The sequence below is a fragment of the Xenopus laevis genome, chromosome 9_10L, assembly GCF_017654675.1.
Source record: "Xenopus laevis strain J_2021 chromosome 9_10L, Xenopus_laevis_v10.1, whole genome shotgun sequence".
Taxonomy (NCBI): Eukaryota; Metazoa; Chordata; class Amphibia; order Anura; family Pipidae; genus Xenopus; species Xenopus laevis.
The window spans coordinates 76,557,523-76,583,756 of record NC_054387.1 but is presented as its reverse complement, the minus strand read 5'-3'; the positions used below and the strand labels follow the sequence as shown (position 1 = coordinate 76,583,756).

The following is a 26,234-nucleotide window of genomic DNA, read 5'->3' as shown; positions in this document are numbered from 1 at the left end:
CCCACTGTGTCAACCTGGTACTGAAACGCTACCAGTGTCGGACTGGCCCGGCGGGACACCGGGAAAATACCCGGTGGGCCTCGACCTTCAAGGGGCCCCGCCGGGCCAGACCCCCAATCGTAGTAGTTAAAAAAAAAAAACGTAGCCGGCGCGATGCGCTGTCTGCGCATTCTCGTCGGCATGGGTGCTGTCTGCGCATGCGCGCCGGCGTGGGACAACGCCAAAGGGGAGCGTGGCGCTGGCGCCGCAGCTAGGGGACGCGGGGGCTGGGGGGCCCTGGACAGCAGTCCCGGTGGGCCCCAGGCCCCCCAGTCCGACCCTGAACGCTACAGTTTGCATTTGCCCTGCATTCGGGTGGGCACCCGCCAGGGAGGGTCGAAGTGGCCAGCCGGGTTGCCTTTCTCGCCCGGCTGGCTTGGCCTGGGCTTGGACACTAGCCTTATGAACCATAAATTCAGTAAATAAAAAAAAAAGCATTGCCTACCCCTAACTGCATATTACCTCTCCTACACTCAGACTGGTTAGAGTGGCAATATTAACACTGCACAGAGTGCAATCTCTGTGTTATAGAAAACACATTTCCTTTGTTTGTGATAAAAATGATATTCTTTTTTACTGTAATTATCCTGAGAAAATATGATCTGCTTGATGTGAGAGTCATTACTGCCAGTGAAATTGGCTGCCTCTGATATATGTACCCTGATAGCTGAGTCAGTACTCCTTCTTGTTTACATGATTGCTCTGCATTGTTGGAATATGTCACTTTCTTCTCTGCACATGGAAAATAAAATAGTCATGAAGCAAAATATTCTGCATATATATCTCTGAATGAAATGTTTGCTTTTTTAAAAATTTGGAGCTAGACCTCTGAATAGACAAGCTTCTTTATTTTTTTTAAATGTATTTTTCATGAATACATATTTAACCACAATAATTTATAACTTGCAGTACACTGATGGAAATTAATCTTAAGACTGTTGCTAAGGGTTACAGCAATGGTGCAATTTAGCACCTACCTGAGTAAATCAACCCTTAAATGTAAATAATTTGAGGGCACTTTTATATCCTTGTGTTAATGTCCCACAAAAATTGGAGAGAAGTGCAGGGCAGAGTGAAAAGTGAAAAAACAAGACAACATCTGTCTGCCAATAACTTTGTAAGATATTGAAAATCTGTTCTGGCCAAAATCCTGGGAGCGCCGCACAGTGATGCTCGCCTGTGTTTGCTTTGCAGCGACCATATGTCCTCTTTTCTTTGTTGAATTTTTAACTGAACACAGTGTGGGAGGGATAATATGTAACTAGGTAACAAGCCTTGAAAACAAGTGTCGCTGAGCACAAATAGGATAAATATACAGCAGGTCTGAACACTGGCACAAAGCTTATTTCACATAGAGGGGTCTGTTTATTTCCAGAAGGCATTATTACGCTAGTTCCACTTCTTTAATAATACGTTGGCCTTGGGATTAGAATTTTTATATTTACTAAGGGTTAACATACAATGGTAAATGTGTACGTCTGGCCCTGAGAAATCACGTTAAGGACGTACAGTATTATGGAATAATAATATTACAGAAAATATTACACCAGGACATGGGCAGATTCCTATCTGCAGCTATATCCTCTCTGATAAAGATTTTACATTCATGGGATATAAACATGGTTCAATTATATTTAGAAGTCAGTTATACTCTTAGGTTTTGTAAAGCAGTCTGACCAGCTAATGAAACTACAAACCTAAATAAATGGCTCATTATATAGTGCATGGTACTAAATGTACTTTTTGGGTGCAAATAGACATGTTTCCTTTCCACAATGCAGTATTTTTTCCAAGACTTTTAGTACATCATTGCAGCCACATGCAAAGTTGAGGCCACAGCAACTTTGCATGATATACATGTGCAATTATCATGTGTGATTTTTTGAATTGTGTGCAATTTGCAGGATGCGCACCTGTGCCCCCCACGGGCCCCCATCCCCTTGTATTTACACACTTGCATGCTGCCGGCACACATGGCACAAATCTATGCCTGCCCTGCCACCCAAAATCAAACTTAGCGCAGCTCTGGTGCGCCCCAAATAGTTGTGGGCCTGGGTGTGATTGCACCCCTGGTAGTTATACCACAGATTTTCAGAGTGGGGAGCACCAATGCTTACACTGTTACAAAATACATGATTAATTATGCTTGATGATCCCCATTCCTGCTGGGCTTAATGTGGATATGTTAATATACATGGTTGGGGTGTGTGTAGGGTTCAAATAATAACCCTGTTATTACCATGACAATAATAAATCTCCATGCTAACTGAGGCATAAGTAACAGGTACATGCTGTTTGGCTGCCTTATAAATCAGTGCAGTCTGATGAAAACATCTGCCCTCCTTGCTTTTCATAAAATAGAAAATTTACGTAGACCCGCTCTTTGAAAGGTGTGTATTTATTCCATACGATTAAGCATGACACCAACTTGCACATCTTACACAAAGTTTCGAGGAGGTGTGTAACCCAAACCCTTGCTCAGGTGCAGGGATTGCTTGCTATTCAGCAATGCAGTATTTGTATTTCATAGTTGACCAGTATTCAGCACTAATTATGAATAAGTAATCATTGGAGTAATTGGTGGTCACCTGTATGTCCTGGGTTTCACAAATGACAGATACAGAGCCTGGAGAAATAAGCCAACACAGATCATGGTTCTGCTATAAAAAAAAACAATACATTTATTTTGCCGTTCCTTATCAATGTACTACTGTTTGTGAGAATGTTTTGCATTTGAAAACACTCAAAGAGGGACAGACAGGGCAAGGTATGTAGGCACCCCCTGCCCCCTAGCTGTCCCCTAAATTGTCCATCATTCAATAGAGGCAGGTGGTAAGGACAGGGCTTGTCTGCTCCCCTTGACATTGCACTCTGTGCTATGTAGCAGATTTTCAATGCTTTCCCCAAAGCACAAGTGGCCGTTAGATGAGCATTAAGGGGTACATCCATGCACCACTTAGGGGCAGATTTCCTAAAGGGCAAAGTGACTAACGAACCAAAATTCAGGTGCTTCGCAGATTTCCTAATGGGCGCAGGCGTAACTTCGCTAGCGAAAGAGACCGACGTTAGGGATCATTTGCACTCTTATCGCCAGGCGAATTTTCGCTCTGGCGAATGGAAGTTACTCCTCAAATTCACTAAGATGTGGATTTTACTGAACGTTACCTCTTTCGCCAGACTTGCCTTCGCCATCTCAGACCAGGCAAAGTGCAATGGAGTGCATAGGACTTCTTCAAATTTTAGTTGAAAAAGTGATAGCCAGCAAAGGTCCATAAAAAAATGTTTGGGTAACGGGGTTCCCCCCTACGTTTTCTAACATATGGAACATAAACTATACAGTGGGCTCATGTGTAGGGCATTATAACAACTCTATTTTATTTATTAAGGTTCCCTCGACTTGTGTAATGTATTTGCTGCAACATATACGTCCATGTCCATACGTCCAACTTTATCATTTCCCGCCGTATGCAAATTAGGCAACACTAGCGCATCTTCGCTTTGATTGCCAGAGTAACGCTAGTGAAAATTGGCCAGCGCCCTGGACGCATTTTAGTGAATTAACGTTGTCCTAGTGAATTCACGCCTGGAAAAGTGAATTTTCGTTGGTTATGGAATTTGCCCCTAAGTGCTCTAGCACTTGTGTCCCAGGGATCTGTATATGATCTCTTATCACTTTGCAATTAGTGCAGCCCTACTCAAAGCTAAAGGTTGCAGAGACACAATATTAGCAGAAGCAGTAGTAGCAGGTTGTTTATCTCACTTAGAACTTATATTGGACTGTGGCTGTAAACTGACAGCAATGTACATGAGTTCTCATAGGATTGTGTCTAAATTAAACAGATGCACATTTAACTTGTTTGCTGAAAGATGCCTTTTCTTAAAGATATGGGTCTGCCATTCAGTTTACTTGATTGTTTGTGACAGGCCACTGTTTATATTTAAAATATTTAACAAGGAAAACAAACAATTAGCAATTATGTTTTGTCATTAATGCCAAATGTTGCTTTGGCGAATGGGAAAGTGACTAGGCACCATGACAAAAACATGGTATTCTGTTTTGTTTAAAAGGTATGAATATATGAATACAGAATCAGAACTGAATCTAAAGACAACTTTTTTTTTACCAACAATGAATCGATGTAATAAAAGTCATCAGTGAATAAATATGTGCAGTGCAAACAATTTCGCATTTGTGTTTGTTAATATGAAAGCAAATGTGTGGGAATGGAGTATTTTGGGTCATATGGGGGTTGTGGGGTTCTCAACAGGCCCCCCTCTCTCTGTAAGCTCCATCTGAAATTGCACGACAGTGGGTAACAAACAATAGTACATTACTAAATGTACATTTTTATTCTTAGCGTTGTGGATTTTAGGAAGATATCTTATTTAGTCACACTGTAGTTTGTTTAAAAAAAATCATGGTGGGCATGACAAGGTAGGCTCACCACTGTGTATACGTGTATACTGGGTGGTACAAACTTGGCTAATCACCCACAAGCTGCAGACAGTTTTTCTTCATGGACATGGCTACATGGCTTCATTAGCATCCCCCTTGCATAACACAATTAGTTGCAGCTATGTATGCATGCTGCTATGGAACACTAGAATTACCACCAGGTCCAGGCTACTGGTAATCTTAGGATTCACTAGTGCTGGCACTGACACTGTGACACTTGGTACAAGTTGCTAGGAGAATGAATGGATGCAAGTGCTTTTTTTGAATAGATTTAGTGCGTTCTAAATTATGTGTCCATTCAAACACCTGTGCTTGGCTTCATAAATGAGCCCTACTTCTATCATTTAATTTGTGGGTTTACTTAAGATATATAACCTTTATTGGTCTAAGGGCAGTGACACACCAGGAGATTAATCGCTAACGATAAATCGCTGCTTCTCTGGGCAACTAATCTCCTGCACTCTCCAGTACAAAGCTTTCCCATAGGCAATAATGTGAATCGCTGGTGGTAAAACCCATGTGTTGCTCCAGTCTCCCAAAATCGCTTGAAGTTTCCTCTTGTAGCGATTTTGGAAGCAGAGAAGCAGTGATTTATCACTAGCGATTAATCTCCTGGTGTGTCACTGCCCTTACTAATCAACTGTGCCTTTTAAAATTGTAGCATGATTGAACCTTTTAATTGTATATATAAAGAAACCCTTTGAATTCACAAAAACTGTGTGGCTTCTTTAGCTTTTAAAATCTGCATGGTAATGTGACCTGGTTTATAGAATGAATTACAGCGCTGCCATTATGCCATCTCCCTGGGTAGCCTACAAGGGTACTTATCATTTTCTAATGAAGTTCAGATCACAGAACTAGTTCATGTGTGTGTAAGCACTGCTATGCACCGTGGGAGCTTTTGAATTTCCTACAAAACCCCAGCAAGCCAAGTTTACTGAATGAAGTTATTCTCTCCTTTGTGAACCAAGGAAAAAAGGGAGCAGTGTTAGAGATTGCCTCAACGTAACTGTAGTATGTTAATTATAGCTGTTGTCTTTTATATTTTTATTAGAGATCTGTTGTTCTGATCATGGATCAGGAATTCCTGATACATTTGTTGTTTTCCTTTAGAAAAATATTTTATGCATTTGTGTGTCTTTTATAGATATTAATTGTAAAATAGTATAGTATAGTATATATATATATATGGTATAAATATTTTATGTGTTTGTTTATGCCTTTTATAGATATTATATAAGTGCAAAGTTATTTAGATTAATGGCTATAATAATGAAGGCCAACATCACCTGTTCATCATTACTGTTCTATAACATGATGCTTCACTTCACACTTGGTTTCACTTCCTTTAATAGTGGATTGAAAAAAACTGTTAAAATGGTAGAATATATATCTGTCTGCCTGATTTAATTTCACAAAATATGGTAAATAAGCATATTGTGAACATATACATATATCTGTTCAGATTTCATGATCCTTACCTTCACTATCAGTATGCCCAAAGACACATATAATGAGAGGTATTTTTATACAAAGTTGCATGATATAACGACAATTTTATTTATCCATGCCCAACCTGGATTCTGACTCTGAAGGTCTTTTTTTTAATTTTGATCATAAAAATGTAATTTTGATCAGGTCATGTTTTCATCCTGCCTCATAAATATAATCTTAGAGAATGATGCAAAACCCTTATGGAATGTATGAAATGTTTACACAGTACATTTTGGTAGTGTTTTTAAAGGAGACATAACATTAACCTCTTTATAGTTACAATGAAGGTGGTAGGAGGTAATTTGGTGGCAGTAGATAATATTCTTTCAGTAAGTGAACATATAGAGCTAATTTTTTGTCTACATAATGTCCAGGGCAGTATATAATAAGCAACAGTGCAGAATCCTCCAGAAAGCTGCAGTGTATGGTTTTACATAAGCTATCCTTAAAGGAACAGTTCAGTGTGAAAATAAAAACTGTGTAAATAGATAGGCTGTGCAAAATAAAACATGTTTCTAATATAGTTAGACAAAATTGTAATGTATAAAGGCTGGAATGACTGGATGTCTAATGTAATAGCCAGAACACTACTTCCTGCTTTTCAGCTCTCTAACTCTGAGCTAGTCAGCGACTTGAAGGGGGACGACATGGTACATATTTGTTCAGTGAGTTTGCAATTGATCCTCAGCATTCAGCTCAGATTCAAAAGCAACAGATATGACCCATGTGGCCTCCCCTCAAGTCTCTGACCAGGGTAACCAGTCAGTGTAAACCAAGAGAGCTGAAAAGCAGGGAGTAGTGTTCTGGCTAATATGTAAGACATCCAGTCATTACATACATTACATTTTTGCCTAACTTACTATATTAGAAACATTATATATTTAGCACAGCCTATCTATTTACCCAGTTTTTATTTTTACACTGAACAATTCCTTTAAGTGCTGCTGCTTCTATATAGGTGTGATCAGGCTATACAATTTGCTATAATTTAGCTGTTTTATAGATAAGGACATTTTCATTCATATTAGAAACTTTAGAATTTGCTATAATTTAAATTGTTTATAGATAGGAACTTTTTCAGTGATATTAGGAACTTTACAATTTTATGTGTCTGATTTTATATATGTAACTTGTAACTAAAGGTAACAATTCACCACTAGCAACCATGCCAGAACATTTATCTAAAAATCCCACAACAAAACTCTAAATAAAAGACAAAGGCTAAACCATAACTACTAAGAGTCAATGTTCCACCTACAGCAACAGCACCCCTATGGGTGCGGAGCCTGTAGGACAATCATGGTGCATACATCCTATCTATTAATATTTTTTTGTTTAGAAGTTTGGGTTTTTGAAGAGTTTTACTAAGTTAATACATACACCGTATATACTGTAGATATTCATCTAGTGGTCCTTCATTTGATTCATTTTTGGGCTTGTTTAAAAGAGAGAGTTACATTTTGCCATTACTGACTTCCCCTTTGCATGATAACATGACAAAATGATCAATACTGATCAATCTTGGTCAAAAATATATCAAAATATCAAGCTCAAAGTTACTCTTCTTTCATACAACATATCTTTCTTCCCATCCCAGAATAATGTCATTTAGTAAAGAATTTGCCGAATTGCCATTTTTAATATAAAAGGGTAGACCTTTTGTAAATGTATTATGGCTTGCTGTATATGGTCTCCAAAATATAACTTGATTAGAAGGTTGTAGACATGTTGTAGAAGTGAGAAGTAGATTAGTCATTACTACCAAGTTATCCGGAAAATACAGGTCAGTACAGGGGCAGTTTATGTATATTTTTCATATTTCTGATCCTAAAATTAAGCATTAATTAATGCAGAAAAAAATAAAATACAGAAGTATAGTGAGATAACAAGTGATTTAGTGTTGATTCTGACTGGCTGTTCACAGGCTAGTTGCTAGCAATAAAGCAATTCAAATATTAACACAAACTATTATACACAACATGTATTCAGCAATGGTGTGATATTAGGGATGGGATGTCTGATCATTTAAGTGGAGAGGAGGCATCTATGTAACCCATGACCATGTGTGTAGAATGTCCGGGTTACTCAAATAAGAATTAAGAATGTACATTACATAGCTGAATGGTTATCCCATCACTAAACATGTTTATTCTGACTTTCATATGAGCTATTGGAATGCTAGTTGTAAAATGCCACTTGGAAGCCAAAGCTATAGTACTTTGGCTGCAGTTACTTCCATTAATGTACATATTATTATTAATTTAAATATTTTTTTAAAACAAATACACAGCCTACAAAAAAGAAAGAAACATGAAGGACAAGCTGAAATAAAGCACAGGGTATTTCTTTTGCAATGTTGCAGAATGAACAACTGCAAAAAAGTACCCAAAAGGTATTCCTGTCTCTCCCATGTGTATACTATTTCAGCTCAAGGCTCCTCTACTTCTTCTCTAAAGCAGAACTTCTGTTCTGTTAACTTTCACAGTACTATGGAATCAGTTTGGACTTCAGAAGATCTTGATGGTCACAAAATAAATGAAATATTTTTCTAAAATAACGGACAAAGGAATCGACTTTAGGTAAAGGAAATGTTAAAGTAGAGCTCTTATCATTAGGTCTCTTAAGATGGCATTCAAGACAGGTTTGGTAAACTTTACAATAATGTCACAGTAAAACCAGATATTTTGAACTGTTTTCTATGTGTAGAAAGAAACAAGAAAAGAAGAGATATGTGTTACTTGAGGGAAAGCTATTATTCCAAAATCCATTCAATGTGTTGCTATATTTTTACTGAGAGCCTTTTGGCCCTATACCGACATATTTGAAGAAGAAAGAGATATCCACAAACCGCACAAATCCTCAATGTGTCAATATTTTAAAGCAAAGCTCCCTTGCAGGGCAAACGGTCATATGGTTCTCTCATATTTTTTCTGGGATGTTCATTGATTTGAAAAGTAAAATGTGCCTTGGATATAGGTAGCCCACACTCTTGATATTTTATACAGCTTATATAAAAAAGACATAAGAAGGAACATTTGAAAAGTAGATTCTTAAGAGATATCATTAAAGTGTTGGGGGAAACCATAAGAAATGAAAGATCCCGTCTCTAAAGAAAGAAGACGAAAAACACAGAGAAGATAATGGTAGGAGTTCTAAGGCAGCTTTTGGGGCTTGGCACTAATACAGAATATCTGAGGTGTCATTACCATACCTCTCATCCACTTTGGTAAGGTTACACAAAAGAGGGGGAAGATGGTCTTTCTACTGGGACATGATTAGATCTTTCTTTGTATAGAGTACAAAGCACATAAAACCTACCACAGTGGAATGGCCACAATGATATGGATTGTCCATTTTGTGTTATGACAATGGATTACACTCACACAATAGTACAAAAAAGTTCATGCATAATATCCCATAGAAAATTCTATAATTCTTGGTGACCTATTAAGCCAAGAAGCAAGATAAATGACAGTACAAAGGCAGGAATTAACAAAGAGATAAAGGTTTCAAGTCACCCACATAATAGTCATCCAAAAATGTCCTATCTTCGGTTAGGCACCTGTATTAAAATGACAGAACTGGTTACAGAGATCAAAGAAAAAAAAACTTTTTAGATCATTAAGTAGAACACGAACAATGTTGGGCGATTTTGCTTTATGTTTGGTTCTTTTAATGGAAGTTTATGTAAAAAATATTTTACTTTTTCATTTCTATCATGTTTATGTCCTTTCAAATAAAGGTGCACTGTTTCTCACTTGGCTTGCAGAAACTTTTGCAAAGAGTTAGAGCTCCACTCTGCTACTGGGTGTCGGATATAAAATATTTCTGGCCTGCTAATTCTGATAGAGGTTATTTGACTGAATTTGTCAAGCTTCATATATAAATTCTGTTATGTTTGTTATTGCAGCACTTCGTTATTGTTGATTTGGTTCATATTGCATGTCTGTGCAGCCAATGACATGGGCAACCTGAAACTCTAGAGGCCCCATTTTTACTTTCTTCTGCTGATTGATCAGACTTTTTGGATGTAACAGCAAATCAGTTGGATTATTGCAATTTAGATTTTCATATGTGTGTGGAGAAGTTGATCCTATGTCTGGTCTGTTGGCACAGGGATATAAAAATAATATTTGCTTAAAGTCGCAGACAGCAGGATTCATTACACAAAATGCTTTCCAATTATAGAAGAAGCATGTTGACTATACTGTATATTGTATATCATAATTGTTATATAAGAGGCAGTCACCAAGAAAGAGTAAGACTCTTAACACTCTACTATCAAAAAATAAGGTTTCTATTTGTACCTGAAAACAGTGTAATGTTTAGTGATTAGAATATTTTTTTTTTGGGGTGATCTTCTTATTTAAACAAATCTACCTTTTAAGAGGTACTGCAACATGAAACTAAGTCTTGTGCTGTGTATAAGCACAGTCCGATAACCAGATGAACCACAGGCCTCCGTCTGCACTCACAGATACTGGTCAGCCTGGGTGCAGACACCCAGAGTCAATTTCAGCCTAGAAGTGCGTCAGTATGATTTTTTTCCACCGAAATACACTCCATGTCCCATCCCCTACCCTTTCTCCTAATTTGCTCTTCATCCATAGAGCATATCCAGCATGTGAGTGAGTACATGTACACACGCACAGCGGGCGTCCTGGTTGCCAAGAGGGCAGTGGGGCCTGGAGCCTTAGTACGCAACTGCCCAGCATTTTACACATGGTGTTTGATGCCAATGTTATCGTACTTGTCAACTCCCCCAGGTTTCCAAACAGTTACCCAGTTTTGGTCTCCTCCCCCTGTACTCCCATCATTATATGCAGTTCCCCTGTGCAAGAAAAGGGCCAATCGTTACGTCTATCAAGAAGAGTTTGTCTGGATTTCCTAATTGAGCAAGCAGTTTTGACCCAGACAACTCTTCCTAAAACTTGGCTGTCTGGGTCAAAACCAGACAGGTGTCAACTCTATTATGTTTCATTTTCATGTTCCTGCATTCATACTTCCTGTAGCCTATCCACCATGATATAAATAAATAAACCATGAGTTAATGTGCTTGTCTGTATACTTTACCCACAGTAACATGGCATTCATTTAAACCACTCCTATCTAAGCAGTTTATTACAGTGGCTGTCTGCAAATGAATATGCTGATTTGCATTTGGAAAAGTTTAGGAGATGGCTGTATGCAAATTATTTCAGTCAGGGAAAAGAAAATAGATATTTTACTTGCTACAGTGTTCACAAAAAAACTAGTTTTCTTAAACATTTAAAGCTTCTCCTGCCATTGCCACATTATAGAGACCCTAACTCACCATTACTAACATCAGCCCATCATCATTGCTGTGATTGTTGCTGGGAATCACAACAGGATATCTGGATATAAAGCTGTTTATATCGTCAACACATTTTGTACATTGCTGGATCAGGCCTTGTATGTGGCCTCCACAGTGAATGAAAACAATCAAAATTTTTATTCTGCTTGTGTCATTGCCTTGGCTATAAGTTAACCCGCAATGAAAAAAATTAAAATAGGTATTCACTTATATTCATAAAATAATTACAATTATGCCTAATGCCACTGCACTTAATGTACCACAGTCACGTACACTGTCAATCAAAGGTGAGAAACTATTCCAGTAGGATTAAACCAATTATAGCTGGGGGTGCGTGCATCAGCAATAGAACAACATATGTAAATCAGAAACCAGTAGGAACTGCAGGAAATTTGGTTGGGTCTGCAGAAGGAAAAGGGAATAATATGTAACTAATTGTAGCACATATGAAATGAAGGCAGAGAACGAAGGCACAGATTTGTGTACAGTAACTATTACACATTACAGATGATGGCATCAATATTAAGATGGAAATGGGTGGATATTCAGTAAATATGTTGTAGACTGTTTACAAGAACTGTTTATTAACTGGTAACGTTTTAGAACTTGCCATTATCTTGCCTGCTATACAGTAACTGCTGTGCTTGGAGAGATACGAGCACCAATTACATGGACAGCCATTTACATTGCCCATGTGGTAGTGAAGGACATATAAAGCTAAATTTGGCTAAATATTTGCCATCAAACTAACTCCAGGTACCCTTCACAAAAATCTGACACAGATGTTTTCCCTATTCTCCTATTTTCTATTGCTTATACCCCCAGTATATGCCCTTTGTCCATCTAACATACTTTTTGACTTTTTTTAAAATAAGAAACTAAAACACTGTTAATTCTGGGCAAAGAGAGATGGGAGAGATGTGGGAAGAGAATAAAGTATTTAACCCAAATACAAATTGACAAATAACTCTAGTTTAAAAATGGGCCAATATTTACAAAATCTCACGTTTCAGTGCTAAAAATCCACCAAGTCTGCCTGTACCCAACAGCGGTAATGATTCCAGGCTTAGGCAGAGCAGCAAAAGAGGAGCGGCGAGGCAGCGGATTCTCGGCCTGCGGAGAACTTTATAGTGTGGCAATAGTTAAAACCAAGCATTCCAGCTTCACTAGAGGTTGTTATTTATTATTTAAAGGGTATTGCGAAAATGGAAATGTAATATAAGCTTCAGCATACTAAGATAAGAAACTTTCTAAATACAATCTGTGCTGTCCCAGCAGTTAAAGTTATCAGGGATAGAATATATATATATATGTTTAATTGCTTATGTTTATATGCATACCCATTGTTATGCTGCCACCTGCTGACCAAGGCTGTATAGCAAGCTCTGTATTTCCTTGTTTGTAAACCCTCCTCCTATTCCTTCCTTATGTGTGACGTCAGTTCCTCCCATCATCCTCTTGTGTTCCTGCCTTCCATGAGTGAGGAGCTACAGCTCAGAGGTTAGGAAGGAAATATTCTTTTTGACCTGCAGCACTTATTCATCCACTGCTACATTGTTTATCCACCTCAAATAAAGCAGCTTTGTGGACTACAAGTGTCTGGTGAGTTCAGCTATCTGGCAAAGATTGTCCTCAGTGGTTGTTACAGCTCCATACAGGCCCAGCAGGGAGGTCTCATGGGGATTTAGCCATTATTACAGCAATTGGAGTCAGAATACAATCAATTAAAAATCCTGTACTGTTTCTGAAAAAATCAAGTTTATCTTCACTATTCCTTTCTCAGCATCTGTTTCTCCTCATTTTTTGTGTACTGGAATCCTTTATTTGAGTGAGCTCTAATACATCTGCTAGGAAAGGGAGCCACCCTATAAGATATATTGGATCATTCATCTGACACCCAACTGCTGCTTGAAGACAGAATGAAGTGAAACCACTGCTGAGCGAGGAAAAGTGAATATAAAGTAAATATAAACTTATTTCAGAACAATGCATAATTTTTAATTGATTGTACTTAGAAAGTTTCTTACTTCAGTATGAAGAAGTTTATATTAAATTAGAATTTTGCAATAGGTCCCCTTTAACCTAACAACTGATTATAGGTAGAGGCAGCATAAGGTGCACTAAAATAGAAAATATGGATTTCTTAAATTAATAGAATATGCAAAATAAATTTTTACAAGTTATACTCATTTTGTTCATGAAGAAAACATATACATATACAGGTATACCTAGATATGTGTACTGTCCCTGTCATGTTTTTGTATAAAGATGTTTTAAGCACTGTGAGCTCCAATTATTTTGTGCATTTCCCTTCATTTTTAGGAGTATAATTACAAACAGCACTGTGTTTTTCAAATAATACTTACATTTTTTAATTTCAATCTTTTTCAGCCTATGACCCAACAGTATGTGTAAAAGGTCAACGGCTAGCTGTAAGTATCAGAAGCTAAAGCTCACAATAAATGTCCATGTTTGGCTGGGCAGTTTAGGCAATTTTGATCATAATACACAACTTGGCATATGTGGAAATAGGAGATGACTAGGAGATGAGAAAATGTGAGGCGTCAAAGCACATCTTCAATTTATGGTAGATATAAATGTTTCCAGCCATCCTCGTGTCACTAATTGTGTAGTTTGCATATGTTTGCATACCCTAAGAGCATATTGTACACAATCAGTTATCTAATCAGAATATCGAAATTGCATGTGTCAGACTTTTCTGACCAACCTAACTGATCTGTATTTAATATAATTAGAGAAGTTCTAAAGAATCTTTGAGCGGGGACTCCAGGGAGGGAGGATGCAGGGAGGGGATTGCTCTGTGGGCCCCTCTGAAGCTTTATTTGCAGATGGGCCCAGCACATACTAGTTACTCCACTGCCAATAGCTATTATATAGCTATTATATATATATATATAGCTATTATATATATATATATATATATATATATATATATATATAATAGCTATAGCTATTATATAGCTATAATATATATATAATTGCCAACATTACTTAATTTTTGTATTACTATATATTTATTATTTTTATTATTTTTTTACATAAATGTTTCACTTGGAGATGGTTGGATAAATAATAATGGGTCTCATTGGGGGTATACTGTATTTTACAAGTATGTTTGTTACATCTATACATGTTTAATATGTTTCATTTTGTGACTGACACATTTTGTGTTTGAATCCAATATTGGCAAAATGTAGACATTTTAAAATAAATGCCCCCTATTTAAGGCTGGATGATAATGATGCCTTCAAGGAGCTCTGAAATAGGTTTCATTGCACAATGCTAATCTTTTTAGTGCCATATCTGCATTTAAATATGTATTTTGTATATCTATAAAATATGCTGGTATCATAATAACCTCATTATGATTTTCACTACAGGTATAGAATCCCTTATCCGGAAACCCAATATCCAGAAAGCTCCGAATTACAGAATGGCTCCCATAGACTCCATTTTATCCAAATAATCCAAATTTTCCTTTTTCTCTGCAATAATAAAACAGTAGCTTGTACTTGATCCCAACTAAGATATAATTAATCCTTATTGGAAGCAAAACCAGCCTATTGGGTTTATTTAATGTTTAAATGAATTTCTAGTAGACTTAAGGCATGAAGACCCAAATTACGGAAAGATCTGTTATCCGGCAAACCCCAGGTCCCGAGCATTTTCCTTATCTGGAAACCTGATATCCAGAAAGCTCCGAATTACGGAATGGCTGTCTGCCATATACTCCATTTTATCCAAATAATCCAAATTTTTAAAAATGATTTCCTTTTTCTCTGTAATAATAAAACAGTAGCTTGTACTTGATCCCAACTAAGATATAATTAATCCTTATTGGAAGCAAAACCAGCCTATTGGGTTTATTTAATGTTTAAATGAATTTCTAGAAGATTTAAGGCATGAAGACCCAAATTACGGAAAGATCTGTTATCCGGCAAACCCCAGGTCCCGAGCATTCTGGATAACAGGTCCCATACCTGTACCATGATTTCAGCACATCCTATTGTGCTTGGGCTACATTTAGCGATACATTTGGAAAGTCATTATGGCTACAATATGGAAAATTATTTTCAATAAACGTTTTTTAACCTGACATTAAAGGGCAAGTCAACCCTAAATTAAAAATTTGCCTAATAAAACACAAATGTTTAATTTGTGTTACTGTCCCTCTGTTTATTGTTCTGTCAAAACCATTATGAGATCACTACTATCACTGGTGCTATTCGGTCACCATGGTGACACTATTAAGACATCACAGGTGTTTATTGTTTTTTTTGTCGCCATGGTAACACCATTATGACATCACCGTGATGATATATTTCAGCTCTTGCTGTAGCGTGTGTCTTCCGTTGTTGTTAATGTATTTGGAGAGACAAGACCGGTGAAGTTGTACTTTACCTATTATTGGATCTCCAAAGCCATTATGACTAAATTCTTTAAAATCATCTTTAATATGTTTTTATTCATAACATTTCTATGTTTGACTACAATATCAGGTAACTATATTTTATAGAAATATTATGGTTTGTTTACCCTTAAATTCAAACAGGAATGGGCAGGCACTGTATTTTAAAATATTTGTAGCCTTTAGTTATTCATGTATTCATATTGGTTATTTTAGAATTTTCTTTTTTAAACTGCTAAAAAAGTAAGAAATACAAAGAATTTTACTTATGGAATACCCTTTTATTTAAATCCTTTTTGACATTTGAATATTAGAGTCTCTTGATTTTTCTTTTTTTTTATATACCCATGGTCAGGGCCGGATTTACATAGTGGGTGCCCCTAGGCCCACTGCCGTTCGTCTCCCCTGTCCCCTCCCCTTTATTTGTGCAAATTTTCATCATCTGGACTGGAGCAATGGGGATTGGCGCATGGCAAGTTAAAAAAATTATTGTATCTCTAGCACATCCCCAGTGTTTTTGAACCAATGTGGGTGTGGTTGGGCAGTATGCCGCCCCCCTAAAATCCTGCCACTCTAGGCCCGGGCCTAGGTGGCCTTTCCACAAATCCGGGCCTGCCCATGGTAACTTTTTATAACACTTCTACTACCAATTTATGTCTCTGGGGAGCCAATATCGTGACATTTTACTTTAATTATTATTGGACCCTCCAAAGCCATTATGGCAACATTTTTGAAAACCTTATTCTATATGTTTTTAATATTTTTACTCCACACAGATATTATATTATTTAATATTTTTACTGTGCTTGGCTCATCAATATTTCAGTGTTAAATTTGTGTTACTGCCCCTTTGTTATTTATTGTTCTGTCAAAACCATTATGAGATCACTGGTGTTATTCTGTCACCATGGTAACAGTATTATGACATCATTATCACAGGTGTTTATTGTTTTTTTTTGTCGCCATGGTAACACCATTATGACATCACCGTGATGATATATTTCAGCTCTTGCTGTAGTGTGTGTCTTCAGTTGGTGTTAATGTCTTTGGAGAGACAAGACCGGTGAAGTTGTACTTTACCTATTATTGGATCTCCAAAGCCATTATGACTAAATTCTTTAAAATCATCTTTAATATGTTTTTATTAATATCATTTCTATGTTTGACTACAATATCAGGTAACTATATTTTATATAAATATTATGGTTTGTTTACCCTTAAATTCAAACAGTAATGGGCAGGCACTGTATTTTAAAATATTTGTAGCCTTTAGTTATTCATGTATTCATATTGGTTATTTTAGAATTTTCTTTTTTAAACTGCTAAAAAAAGTAAGAAATACAAAGAATTTTACTTATGGAATACCCTTTTATTTATATCCTTTTTGACGTTTGAATATTAGTCTCTTGATTTTTTTTTTTTTTTTTTATATACCCATGGTCAGGGCCGGATTTACATAATGGGTGCCCCTAGGCCCACTGCCGTTCGTCTCCCCTGTCCCCTCCCCTTTATTTGTGTATCAATATTTCAGTGTTAAATTTGTGTTACTGCCCCTTTGTCATTTATTGTTCTGTCAAAACCATTATGAGATCACTGGTGTTATTCTGTCACCATGGTAACAGTATTATGACATCACTATCACAGATGTTTATTGTTTATTGTTTTTTTTGTCGCCATGGTAACACCATTATGACATCACCGTGATGATATATTTCAGCTCTTGCTGTAGTGTGTGTCTTCAGTTGGTGTTAATGTCTTTGGAGAGACAAGACCGGTGAAGTTGTACTTTACCTATTATTGGATCTCCAAAGTCATTATGACTAAATTCTTTAAAATCATCTTTAATATGTTTTTATTAATGTTATTTCTATGTTTGACTACAATATCAGGTAACTATATGTTATATAAATATTACAGTTTGTTTTGATATATATATATATATATATATATATATATATATATATATATATATATATATATATATATATATATTTTATGTTTACCCTTAAATTCAAACAGGATTGGGCAGGCACTGTATTTTAAAATATTTGTAGCATTTAGTTATAAATGTATTCATATTAGTTATTTTAGAATTTTCTTTTCTTTCTCATTTAGCTGGCAAAATTAAAAGTGTTACATTGTCTGATGAAAAAATCCAGCTTAAAGCTAATACACGGAGCATTATATCTTGCTATTTCACTCCACGCTCATCTATTAGAAACGACAAGGTCAGTTTAGAATGGGAAAAAGAGAAAGGTGGAGAGTATATCCCTCTTATACAATTTGTTGACAACAAGGTGAAAAAAGTCAGTCTACAAGATAACAGGTTTCAAGTGTTTAAGAATCTGGTCCACAGAGGAAACTGCTCTTTAATAATCAGTTCCACCAAACTCATCGATAGCGGCAATTATCAATTGAGATTGACTGTTGGTGGAAAGCTGTTTAAACCACTCCCAAGGATCAAAGTGCAAGTTGAGAAGACAAAGGAATTAAAGCAAGGTAAGGTCTAGATTAGAATAATTAAATAGTTATACATCACCATAAAATAATACGTAGGACGAAGACAAGAATAATCCCTCTAAATTACCCTTTATATATTTCCTTGTATCCTAATTATAAATAATTCTGTTCCATACCCTAGCATTAGGGTATGAAACAGAAAGGATCTTATGCTACATGCTAAATCCCATTCAGTGTGTACCTCTGCCAACCACAGTTTCACTATTAAAGCCCAATTTATCATTGAACAGCCACAACTTGTTTACTAATTAAAAACAACATTGATTTAATATGCAGGAAGATTGCATGCACCTCATTCTGGAAATAAGAACTGGAAAAAACCCATAAGCGACAATAGAAAATTGTCAACTGCATTAAATCATGTTACTTCTGATGAAAAGGATGGAGAAAAACAACCCAGCAGCAATCATGCAAAACTGACACCTGAACTAATAGCTGGTGTTACCTCTATATGTTCTGTGGCAGTGCTGACATTCGTAATTGCCTGGTAAGTATTTCTTCTTAATGTATTGCGTTGTTATTTGTGCACACACAATGTGCACATACATGAATTTTTTTTATAACATGAGGGTGTATTTATAAACACTGGGCAAATTTGCCCTTAGTGGTTACTCATAGCAAGTGATTGGCTTTTGTCAGCCAGCCACTGGTTAAACAATGAATACAAGCATTTCATTGGTTGTGATGGGTTACTGCCCAGAGGCAAATTTGTCCAGTGTTTATAAATGAGCCCCATGAGGTGGGTATCCCAGGATTAGAGGATAGGTTTCCTGTATTTGTAGAACAACTTTAAAAATCATGTTACATGCAAAGAAAATAGAAAGGGTTAATGGTCATTTGAAAACAAATATCAAAGTATTAGTATTAATATTGCAAGGAAGTCCTATTCATTGGGGGGGGGGTGACAAAATATTAGGAATAAAATTGATTAATTTGTTCCCATCTCCGTGATGCCATCTCACCTTCTTTCTCAGTCGTCCCTCTCTCAGTTAGATTTTGGCACGTAGCCCTTAATGAATATGTCTTTTAAGGCAGCAAAAAAATAACTGATTGGGAAGTCCAGGTTATATAAGACCAGAGTAAACACAGATAAAACAACTGAACATTTGTTTTCTATATGCAGTGTCGTGTATTGCTACCGGACGAGGAGCAAACAAAAGGCCCCAGCTCAAGACGAAGAACGGTATGTACGCCTGTAATTATTTTCCTCAACATTTCTTGTAAAAATTTTATAAACTGGGCCTGTGTTGGGAACTAAAAGGATTTAAGTAAAATAAGAAAATACTTTTTAATGGTGTCCCATATAGCAGCCTCTAACTTCCCTGCAAAACACAATTTTTTTTTCCTCGGGTTATCTCTAATTTCTTTATATTAATAAACATTTATTTTTGATAAATGGGTATGCACTATAATCTTTTAATAAAAGACAGTGTCAGTGAATATAGGTGAATAATTAATATATATGTGTGTATGTTTCTGTAATCATGATAATTTAAAGTTTGTAAACTGTACCTTTGCTTTTACAGCTTAACTAGCCCAGAGAAAGAGATGGACCCAAAGGATCCTAAACCTCAGTGGTAGGTTGTTTTTCTCTCATTCATTTTTTATCTATAGGTATTTTCTGTAAACATTTGGCAAGGTGATATTGAAAACATTTATAATCCATTTGCATGTGTGTATGTTTCTGTAATTGTGATTTCAGTGAATCTAAACTGTAACTTTGTTTTTACACATTAAGCCGTTCAAAAAAAGCAAGAAAGAAGGACAAGGCGGACCAAGAGAATCCTAAACCTCAGGGGTAAGTTGTTTCTCTGATTACATTTACTCTATAGGTATATACTGTAATCTTTTAGAGAGAACAGTGCTAATGAATATAAAAAAAACATTTATGTGTCTGCTTGTCACTTAAACCATTATTTTTATTTCTTCTGTTAGCTTTCCCAATTTGGGTAATACCTGCTACATGAACGCCACTTTGCAGTCCCTTCTTTCTGTTCAGCCTCTAACTTCCCTGCAAAACACAATTTTTTTTTAGCATGTTAGGTTATTTTCCTCGGGTTATCTCTAATTTCTTTATATTAATAAACATTTATTTTTGATAAATGGGTATGCACTATAATCTTTTAATAAAAGACAGTGTCAGTGAATATAGGTGAATAATTAATATATATGTGTGTGTATGTTTCTGTAATCATGATAATTTAAAGTTTGTAAACTGTACCTTTGCTTTTACAGCTTAACTAGCCCAGAGAAAGAGATGGACCCAAAGGATCTTAAACCTCAGTGGTAGGTTGTTTTTCTCTCATTCATTTTTTATCTATAGGTATTTTCTGTAAACATTTGGCAAGGTGATATTGAAAACATTTATAATCCATTTGCATGTGTGTATGTTTCTGTAATTGTGATTTCACTGAATCTAAACTGTAACTTTGTTTTTACACATTAAGCCGTTCAAAAAAAGCAAGAAAGAAGGACAAGGCGGACCAAGAGAATACTAAACCTCAGGGGTAAGTTGTTTCTCTGATTACATTTACTCTATAGGTATATACTGTAATCTTTTAGAGAGAACAGTGCTAATGAATATAAAAAATCATTTATGTGTCTGCTTGTTACTTTAACCATTATTTTTATTTCTTCTGTTAGCTTTCCCAATTTGGGTAATACCTGCTACATGAACGCCACTTTGCAGTCCCTTCTTTCTGTTCAGCCATTTGTCAGTGATTTACTGCAGCAGAAAATACCATACAAGACATTTCAAGAGTTTGTTTTTATAAGGTATGGTTCATCTAATTTTTAACTATGAAGGAAGTTCCAGAAATTGACATAATCATTTAATATACAAGGTTCTAAGAGATTCATATTTGGGGAGCTCCATGAGTAAATACCTGGGATGGAATGATTATTTCAGGTATTACAGACTATCAATGCACTTTTAATACTCTGATTTTTGAATTTTAGGAACCTTTATAATCTCATAAGAAGAAAAGACAGATACAGCTTAAAGAAGAGGAGAAAACTGTTGCTTAAACTAAAAGATTCAGTATCTATCAGTGCAGAAAGGTTTGCAGACAACGAACAACATGTAAGTAGCAGCATTTTCTCTCAATTATAACGTAAAGACATAGCCATAGATTAGCATTGGGTATCTCAAATGATTTATCAGAATATCTTAGACCGCTAACTCTGGAAATATTTATAATACTCGAGTCCCATGAACAAATTTGATTAGGAATATATCTACAAATACAATTAGTAGGGCTGCACTGAGTGCTAACTGATATCCTTCGAACTTAGTGCAATCACTACATGCCTGCTTGCACAAATTTCCCTGCTTTCCCATTGATATAGTTACCTTATTGGACGTTTAATTAGCAGACAGAAGGACTGTCTCAGAAAAACATGTTATAAGTCCAGTTGTGAAGAACTATTCTCTGTATGTATTCCATCTTTTTCTTTCAACTTCTGCAGGATGCCCATGACTTCCTTACTGAATGCTTCAGCCTGATGAAAGAAGACATAGCACAGTTGTCTAATGAAATGAAGAATCCAATATCCTGTCCAGTGAAAAGCAATTTTGAATTTGACCTGGAGTATATTTACATTTGCAATAAGTAAGAACTAATTAGGTGTATTAATTACAGTGTCTTAATTGATCTAAAATTTATGTCTGCTAACAGCAGGCAGAAGTGATAAAATGGGGCAAATAGGAATGCTGGAAAATATTCCACTTAGCCATTAGAAGACAAGCAGAGGGGAAGGTGGAGATTTTAAGATTTTAAGTTGGAAGGCTATAGTAGATGGATTTCCATCTAATAAGCATATAAGTGTATATTTATGCAGGGCAGTTGGTCTGTAAATACTCCCTTAACCTTTTTATTATCCGCTTTTGTGTCAATGCACTATATAATTTGTATAACTTTGCTATTAAGGTGTGGAGAAACTAGAATTTCTGTGAACCAGAATAATTGTTTATTTGTCGACATTCTTCAAGAGGATTCAAATTCGGATTCTGCTTCCGAGACACTTCAAGATGCAGTGGATTACTATTTCTTGGTATGGTGGTAAAATTAATTGTCTTTTTTTTCTTTACATCAATGCATCATATTAGTATAAAAGGTGTGCGTCTTTTGGCAGAGAAACCCTAAGGCATAAATGATAACAAAACACAGACATAAATTAAATAACCTGTAGTTATACTGACATCATTTTACAATATAGCATAGACAATCTCAGTATATCCACTGATAAGATATTCTACCCTTTACCTACTTAAATACATTTTTTTTTCATCGACAGGATGAAACAGTGGAATTTTCTTGTGAAAAATGTGGAGGAAATGAATCAACCCTAAAGCAGAAATTCAGAAGTTTACCAAGGCAAGTGTTTTATCTTTCAACCCCAAACAATAAATAATATGAAATTTAATTAACTTTTAGTATGATGTAGAGAATGGTATTCTGAGACAAATTGCAGTTGGTCTTCATTTTTTATTAGTGGTTTTTGAGTTAAGTTTTTTATTTAGCAGCTCTCCAGTTTGCAATTTCAGCAATCTGGGTTCTAGGGTCCAAATGACCCTAGTAATCATGCTTTGATTTAAATAAGAGGCTGGAATTTAAATAGATGAATAATGAAACGTAGCAATAACAATACATTTGTAGCCTTACAAAGCATTTGTTTTTCAGATGGGGTCAATGTACCCCATTTAAAAGCGGGAAAGAGTCAGAAGAAAAAGGCAATTAATTCAAAAACTATAAAAAAAGAAAAAATCAATTTCAATTGAAATATTGCTTAGACTTAGCCATTCTATAATATACTAACAAAAAGTTGAACCATCCTTAAAATTATATAATAACATGAAATAGTGTACATATATATATTCATTTTTCCTATTTAATTATATACTGGAAATCTGCTCCATCTATACCAAGGATTGTATTTTGGTCTGGTCCCGTGGTACAAACTTATATGTTTTCCGTACTTTTACTAGGGTCCTTATTGTGAAACTAAAACGATATGGCCGCACTGCTGATGATACATTTAGAATTGGAAAACTGAAGGACAAAATAGGGGTCACTCTGTCTCTTGCTGTGGCATCTCACTGTACAGCAAGGACAACGCTTCCACCGACATCACCAGAAATGTAAGTATCCTTATACTGTATATAATTAAGAATTGCTACTTCCATTGAAAGCCACTTATATTGCATTTGTGGTTTTTAAAATAATATCCCGTTAACTGTAGACTAAAGGTGGCCATACATGCTACAATTACAATCTTCCAGAAAAGATTGCTCATTTCAATACACACGTGTAGCGCTGAATTGTCAGATATACAGGTACTTATATTGCATTTGTGGTTTTTAAAATAATATCCCGTTAACTGTAGACTAAAGGTGGCCATACATGCTACAATTACAATCTTCCAGAAAAGATTGCTCATTTCAATACACACGTGTAGCGCTGAATTGTCAGATATACAGGTAGAAACAATAGAATTCTACCTGTATCTGATTCAGCACTAACAGTGACTGATGTTCAGTTGCCTTCAAAGGCGCACAATCAAAATTTTACAACCAGCCCAATCAACAAGCCGACTGATAGCCAAGCATTTTGTCGATATCGGCTCATCTCCTGCCATATGTACATATTATTGTATGAAAGATAAGGTTGCCACCGAATCCCTTGCCATTCATTTAGATGTATGCTGCAGACTGAACTGATTTATGTGCAGCCATGCATCTAAATTAATTGCTAATTAGCCATGCAGGCTGTGGATACCATATGTGTTCGGTTTTAAAGGGGTGAAGTGACAAGTAGTGATGGGCGAATTTGCACTCGTTTTTGACGCCGGCGCTCGTTTTTGACGCCGGCGCCCGTTTTTTTTTTTGACGCCTGGCGAATTTTCTCTGGCGTTTCGCGAATTTATCCGCTGTCGCGAATCATGCAAATTCGCGCCTGGCGAATAAATTTGCCCATCACTAGTGGCAAGTCTATTGAAAGATATTTTGTACGATAAATATTGGTGCGTGTATGGCCACCATTATGCTCTTCAAATATGACTCTTTGGAATCCTTTAGACTAAGTTGCACAATGTGTCAATGGGGCAAATTCACTAACCTGCGGAGTTGCGCTAGCACAGCCTTTACAGCACTTCACCAGGCGACACTAATTCACTAAAATGCGAAGATGCGCTCAGGGAGGCAAAAGGTAGCGAAGTTGCGCTAGCATCAATTCATCAAGCAAAGCAAAGTTACTCTAGCGATGCCTAATTTGCATACGGCGCCAAGTTAAAGTACAATGGACGTATATGTAGCAGCAAATACATTACACTACACAAGCCTGGGAAAACTTCATAAAATAAAATAGATTTGTTATTTTGCCCTGTACATGTGCCCACTGTATAGTTTAGGTGCCATATGTTAGGAAATGTAGAGGGGAAGGAGGGTTTTTTTTTCAGCCTATCACCCTTAAAAAAGTAAAAGACACCATCGTTTTTTGGGACTTAAAAAAAAATTTCAACTATTTTTGGACAAATTCCTATCTATTGTATTGAACTTCACCTGGTCTGACCCGGCGAAGTAAAGTGTGGCGCAAGAGGTGAGATTCCGTAAAATGCGCAAGTTAGTGAATTAGCGTAGTTACGTCCCTTCGCCATAGCACAACTTCGCCTGGCGTAAGGGTGCGAAGTAGCGCTAGAGTAGGTCCACTTCGCTAGCAAATTTACGCCAGCACCCGTTAGTAAATCGGCAAAGTAACGAAATGACATCACAATGGCGAATTTGCGCTATCTCTAGCTGCTTCACGCTTAAGTAAATTTGCCCCAAAATGTTGTGTTTGCTAGTAAAGAGATTAAAATTGCACCTGATAGTTAAATAGTTCAGCATATATTTTGCACCTATAGTTTTTCCATGCTATTGTTCCTTATATTTGTGCTCTGATGTGATTGGCAGGGATGGTAATGTCGAAGAGAAAGAGACAAAGAAATCAGAGAAAAAGAAGCCTAGTAAAAAGAACAAGGTAAGAATTTTTTAACTTTGGGGATCTTGTCTTTTCTTGATTTCTTTACTTCTAGACTGCCATTCTTTGACATTTCCAGAGAAATTGATTTTCTGGAAAAGTTCAAAGAAATTACTTTTCAAAATCAGAATTATTTGCTTGAAATATTCGAGTGGTGTGTAAGTGGGTCAGGTTCTGTGCATAGGACTCTGTGCTGTGTAATGTAAAGTAGGGTTAGTGGGACTTAGATTGTAAGCTCCAGTGGGACAGGGACTGATGTGAATGATGTATAATGTCTGCACAGCACTGCTATATAAATTAAGCATAATAATAATAATAATAAGCAAACCAGAGAGGAAAAGTGTAAGTAGAAATCGGTCGATCCACATTTTTTTGTCTGTTATAGAATTAAGAAAGGAAAGCACTTTGCCAACAGCCTTAACATGTTTCCTAATGAACGAGCTATAAAGAACAGCACTAATCATTTCTTTTTCCCTTGCAGTTCCAGCCCTACGAGCTTAAAAGCATAGTTAATCACTCTGGTGAAAGTGCAGAATATGGTAAGTTAATGGGATATCGGTCTCACTAGCTAACAAGTTGCTATGAGAAAGCACTATGAAACTGTGGGCAGGCAGCTGCATCTACTGCCTTCTATTTTATAATTGATTTGTATTCATGTTTCATATTACTTTTAGGTCATTATTTCTCTGATGTGTATGATAGAAGAACAAAAACGTGGCTGGCATATGATGATGCGGATATAAATGAAATAGACGAGGACGTTTTGCTGCCTTCAAGAGCCTATACTGGCTACCTTTTCTTTTACATCCACAAGTAAGCAATATTTGTGAAAATAGTTTTATTCATTTAACATTATGGGGCAGATTTATCAAGGGTCGAAGTGAATTTAATGGAATTTTCGAAGTAAAAAAATTCGAAATTCGCAGTAATTTTTTGGATACTTCG

General features: G+C 36.2%; 2 protein-coding genes and 1 long non-coding RNA gene across 4 annotated transcripts in view; 2 read left to right on the top strand and 1 right to left on the bottom strand.

The window, feature by feature from the left end:
* Positions 1–12,873: 12,873 nt before the first annotated feature.
* LOC108701848 lies at positions 12,874–22,709 on the top strand. Its single transcript, XM_041577502.1, has 14 exons — positions 12,874–12,926; positions 13,716–13,756; positions 17,869–18,252; positions 18,550–18,760; positions 19,397–19,456; positions 19,800–19,850; positions 20,012–20,071; positions 20,509–20,559; positions 20,721–20,780; positions 20,917–21,048; positions 21,232–21,355; positions 21,742–21,884; positions 22,203–22,326; positions 22,570–22,709. Exons 2-14 carry the CDS (start codon positions 13,732–13,734, stop codon positions 22,684–22,686), a joined length of 1,542 nt encoding a protein of 513 aa, XP_041433436.1. The 5' UTR covers positions 12,874–12,926; positions 13,716–13,731; the 3' UTR covers positions 22,687–22,709.
* The window catches only part of LOC121398341, a 21,549-nt gene continuing 15,518 nt past the window's right edge, over positions 20,204–26,234 (bottom strand). The window contains exons 3-4 of one of the 2 annotated variants that reach the window (XR_005964269.1): positions 21,626–21,774; positions 20,204–20,284 (exon numbers count right to left, since the gene is read on the bottom strand). This is a non-coding gene — a long non-coding RNA (uncharacterized LOC121398341). Of the gene's footprint in view, positions 20,285–21,021; positions 21,775–26,234 lie in introns of those variants that run through there. The other variant, XR_005964268.1, reaches the window with a different exon arrangement.
* LOC108701372 (ubiquitin carboxyl-terminal hydrolase 26-like) overlaps positions 23,090–26,234 on the top strand; it is a 3,868-nt gene continuing 723 nt past the window's right edge. Inside the window, exons 1-4 of the mRNA XM_018235917.2 lie at positions 23,090–23,413; positions 25,223–25,289; positions 25,771–25,828; positions 25,964–26,102. Coding sequence (XP_018091406.1) covers positions 23,412–23,413; positions 25,223–25,289; positions 25,771–25,828; positions 25,964–26,102 — 266 coding nt within the window. The 5' untranslated portion in view covers positions 23,090–23,411. The remainder of the gene's footprint in view (positions 23,414–25,222; positions 25,290–25,770; positions 25,829–25,963; positions 26,103–26,234) is intronic.

Bases quoted from the DNA above. Each gene is read 5' to 3' on its own strand.
- LOC108701848 (XM_041577502.1), top strand. From the start codon at position 13,732: ATGTGTAAAAGGTCAACGGCTAGCT. The intron at 19,851-20,011 runs GTAGGTTGTTTT...TTACACATTAAG, and splicing joins AAGGATCCTAAACCTCAGTG to CCGTTCAAAAAAAGCAAGAA. The intron at 20,560-20,720 runs GTAGGTTGTTTT...TTACACATTAAG, and splicing joins AAGGATCTTAAACCTCAGTG to CCGTTCAAAAAAAGCAAGAA.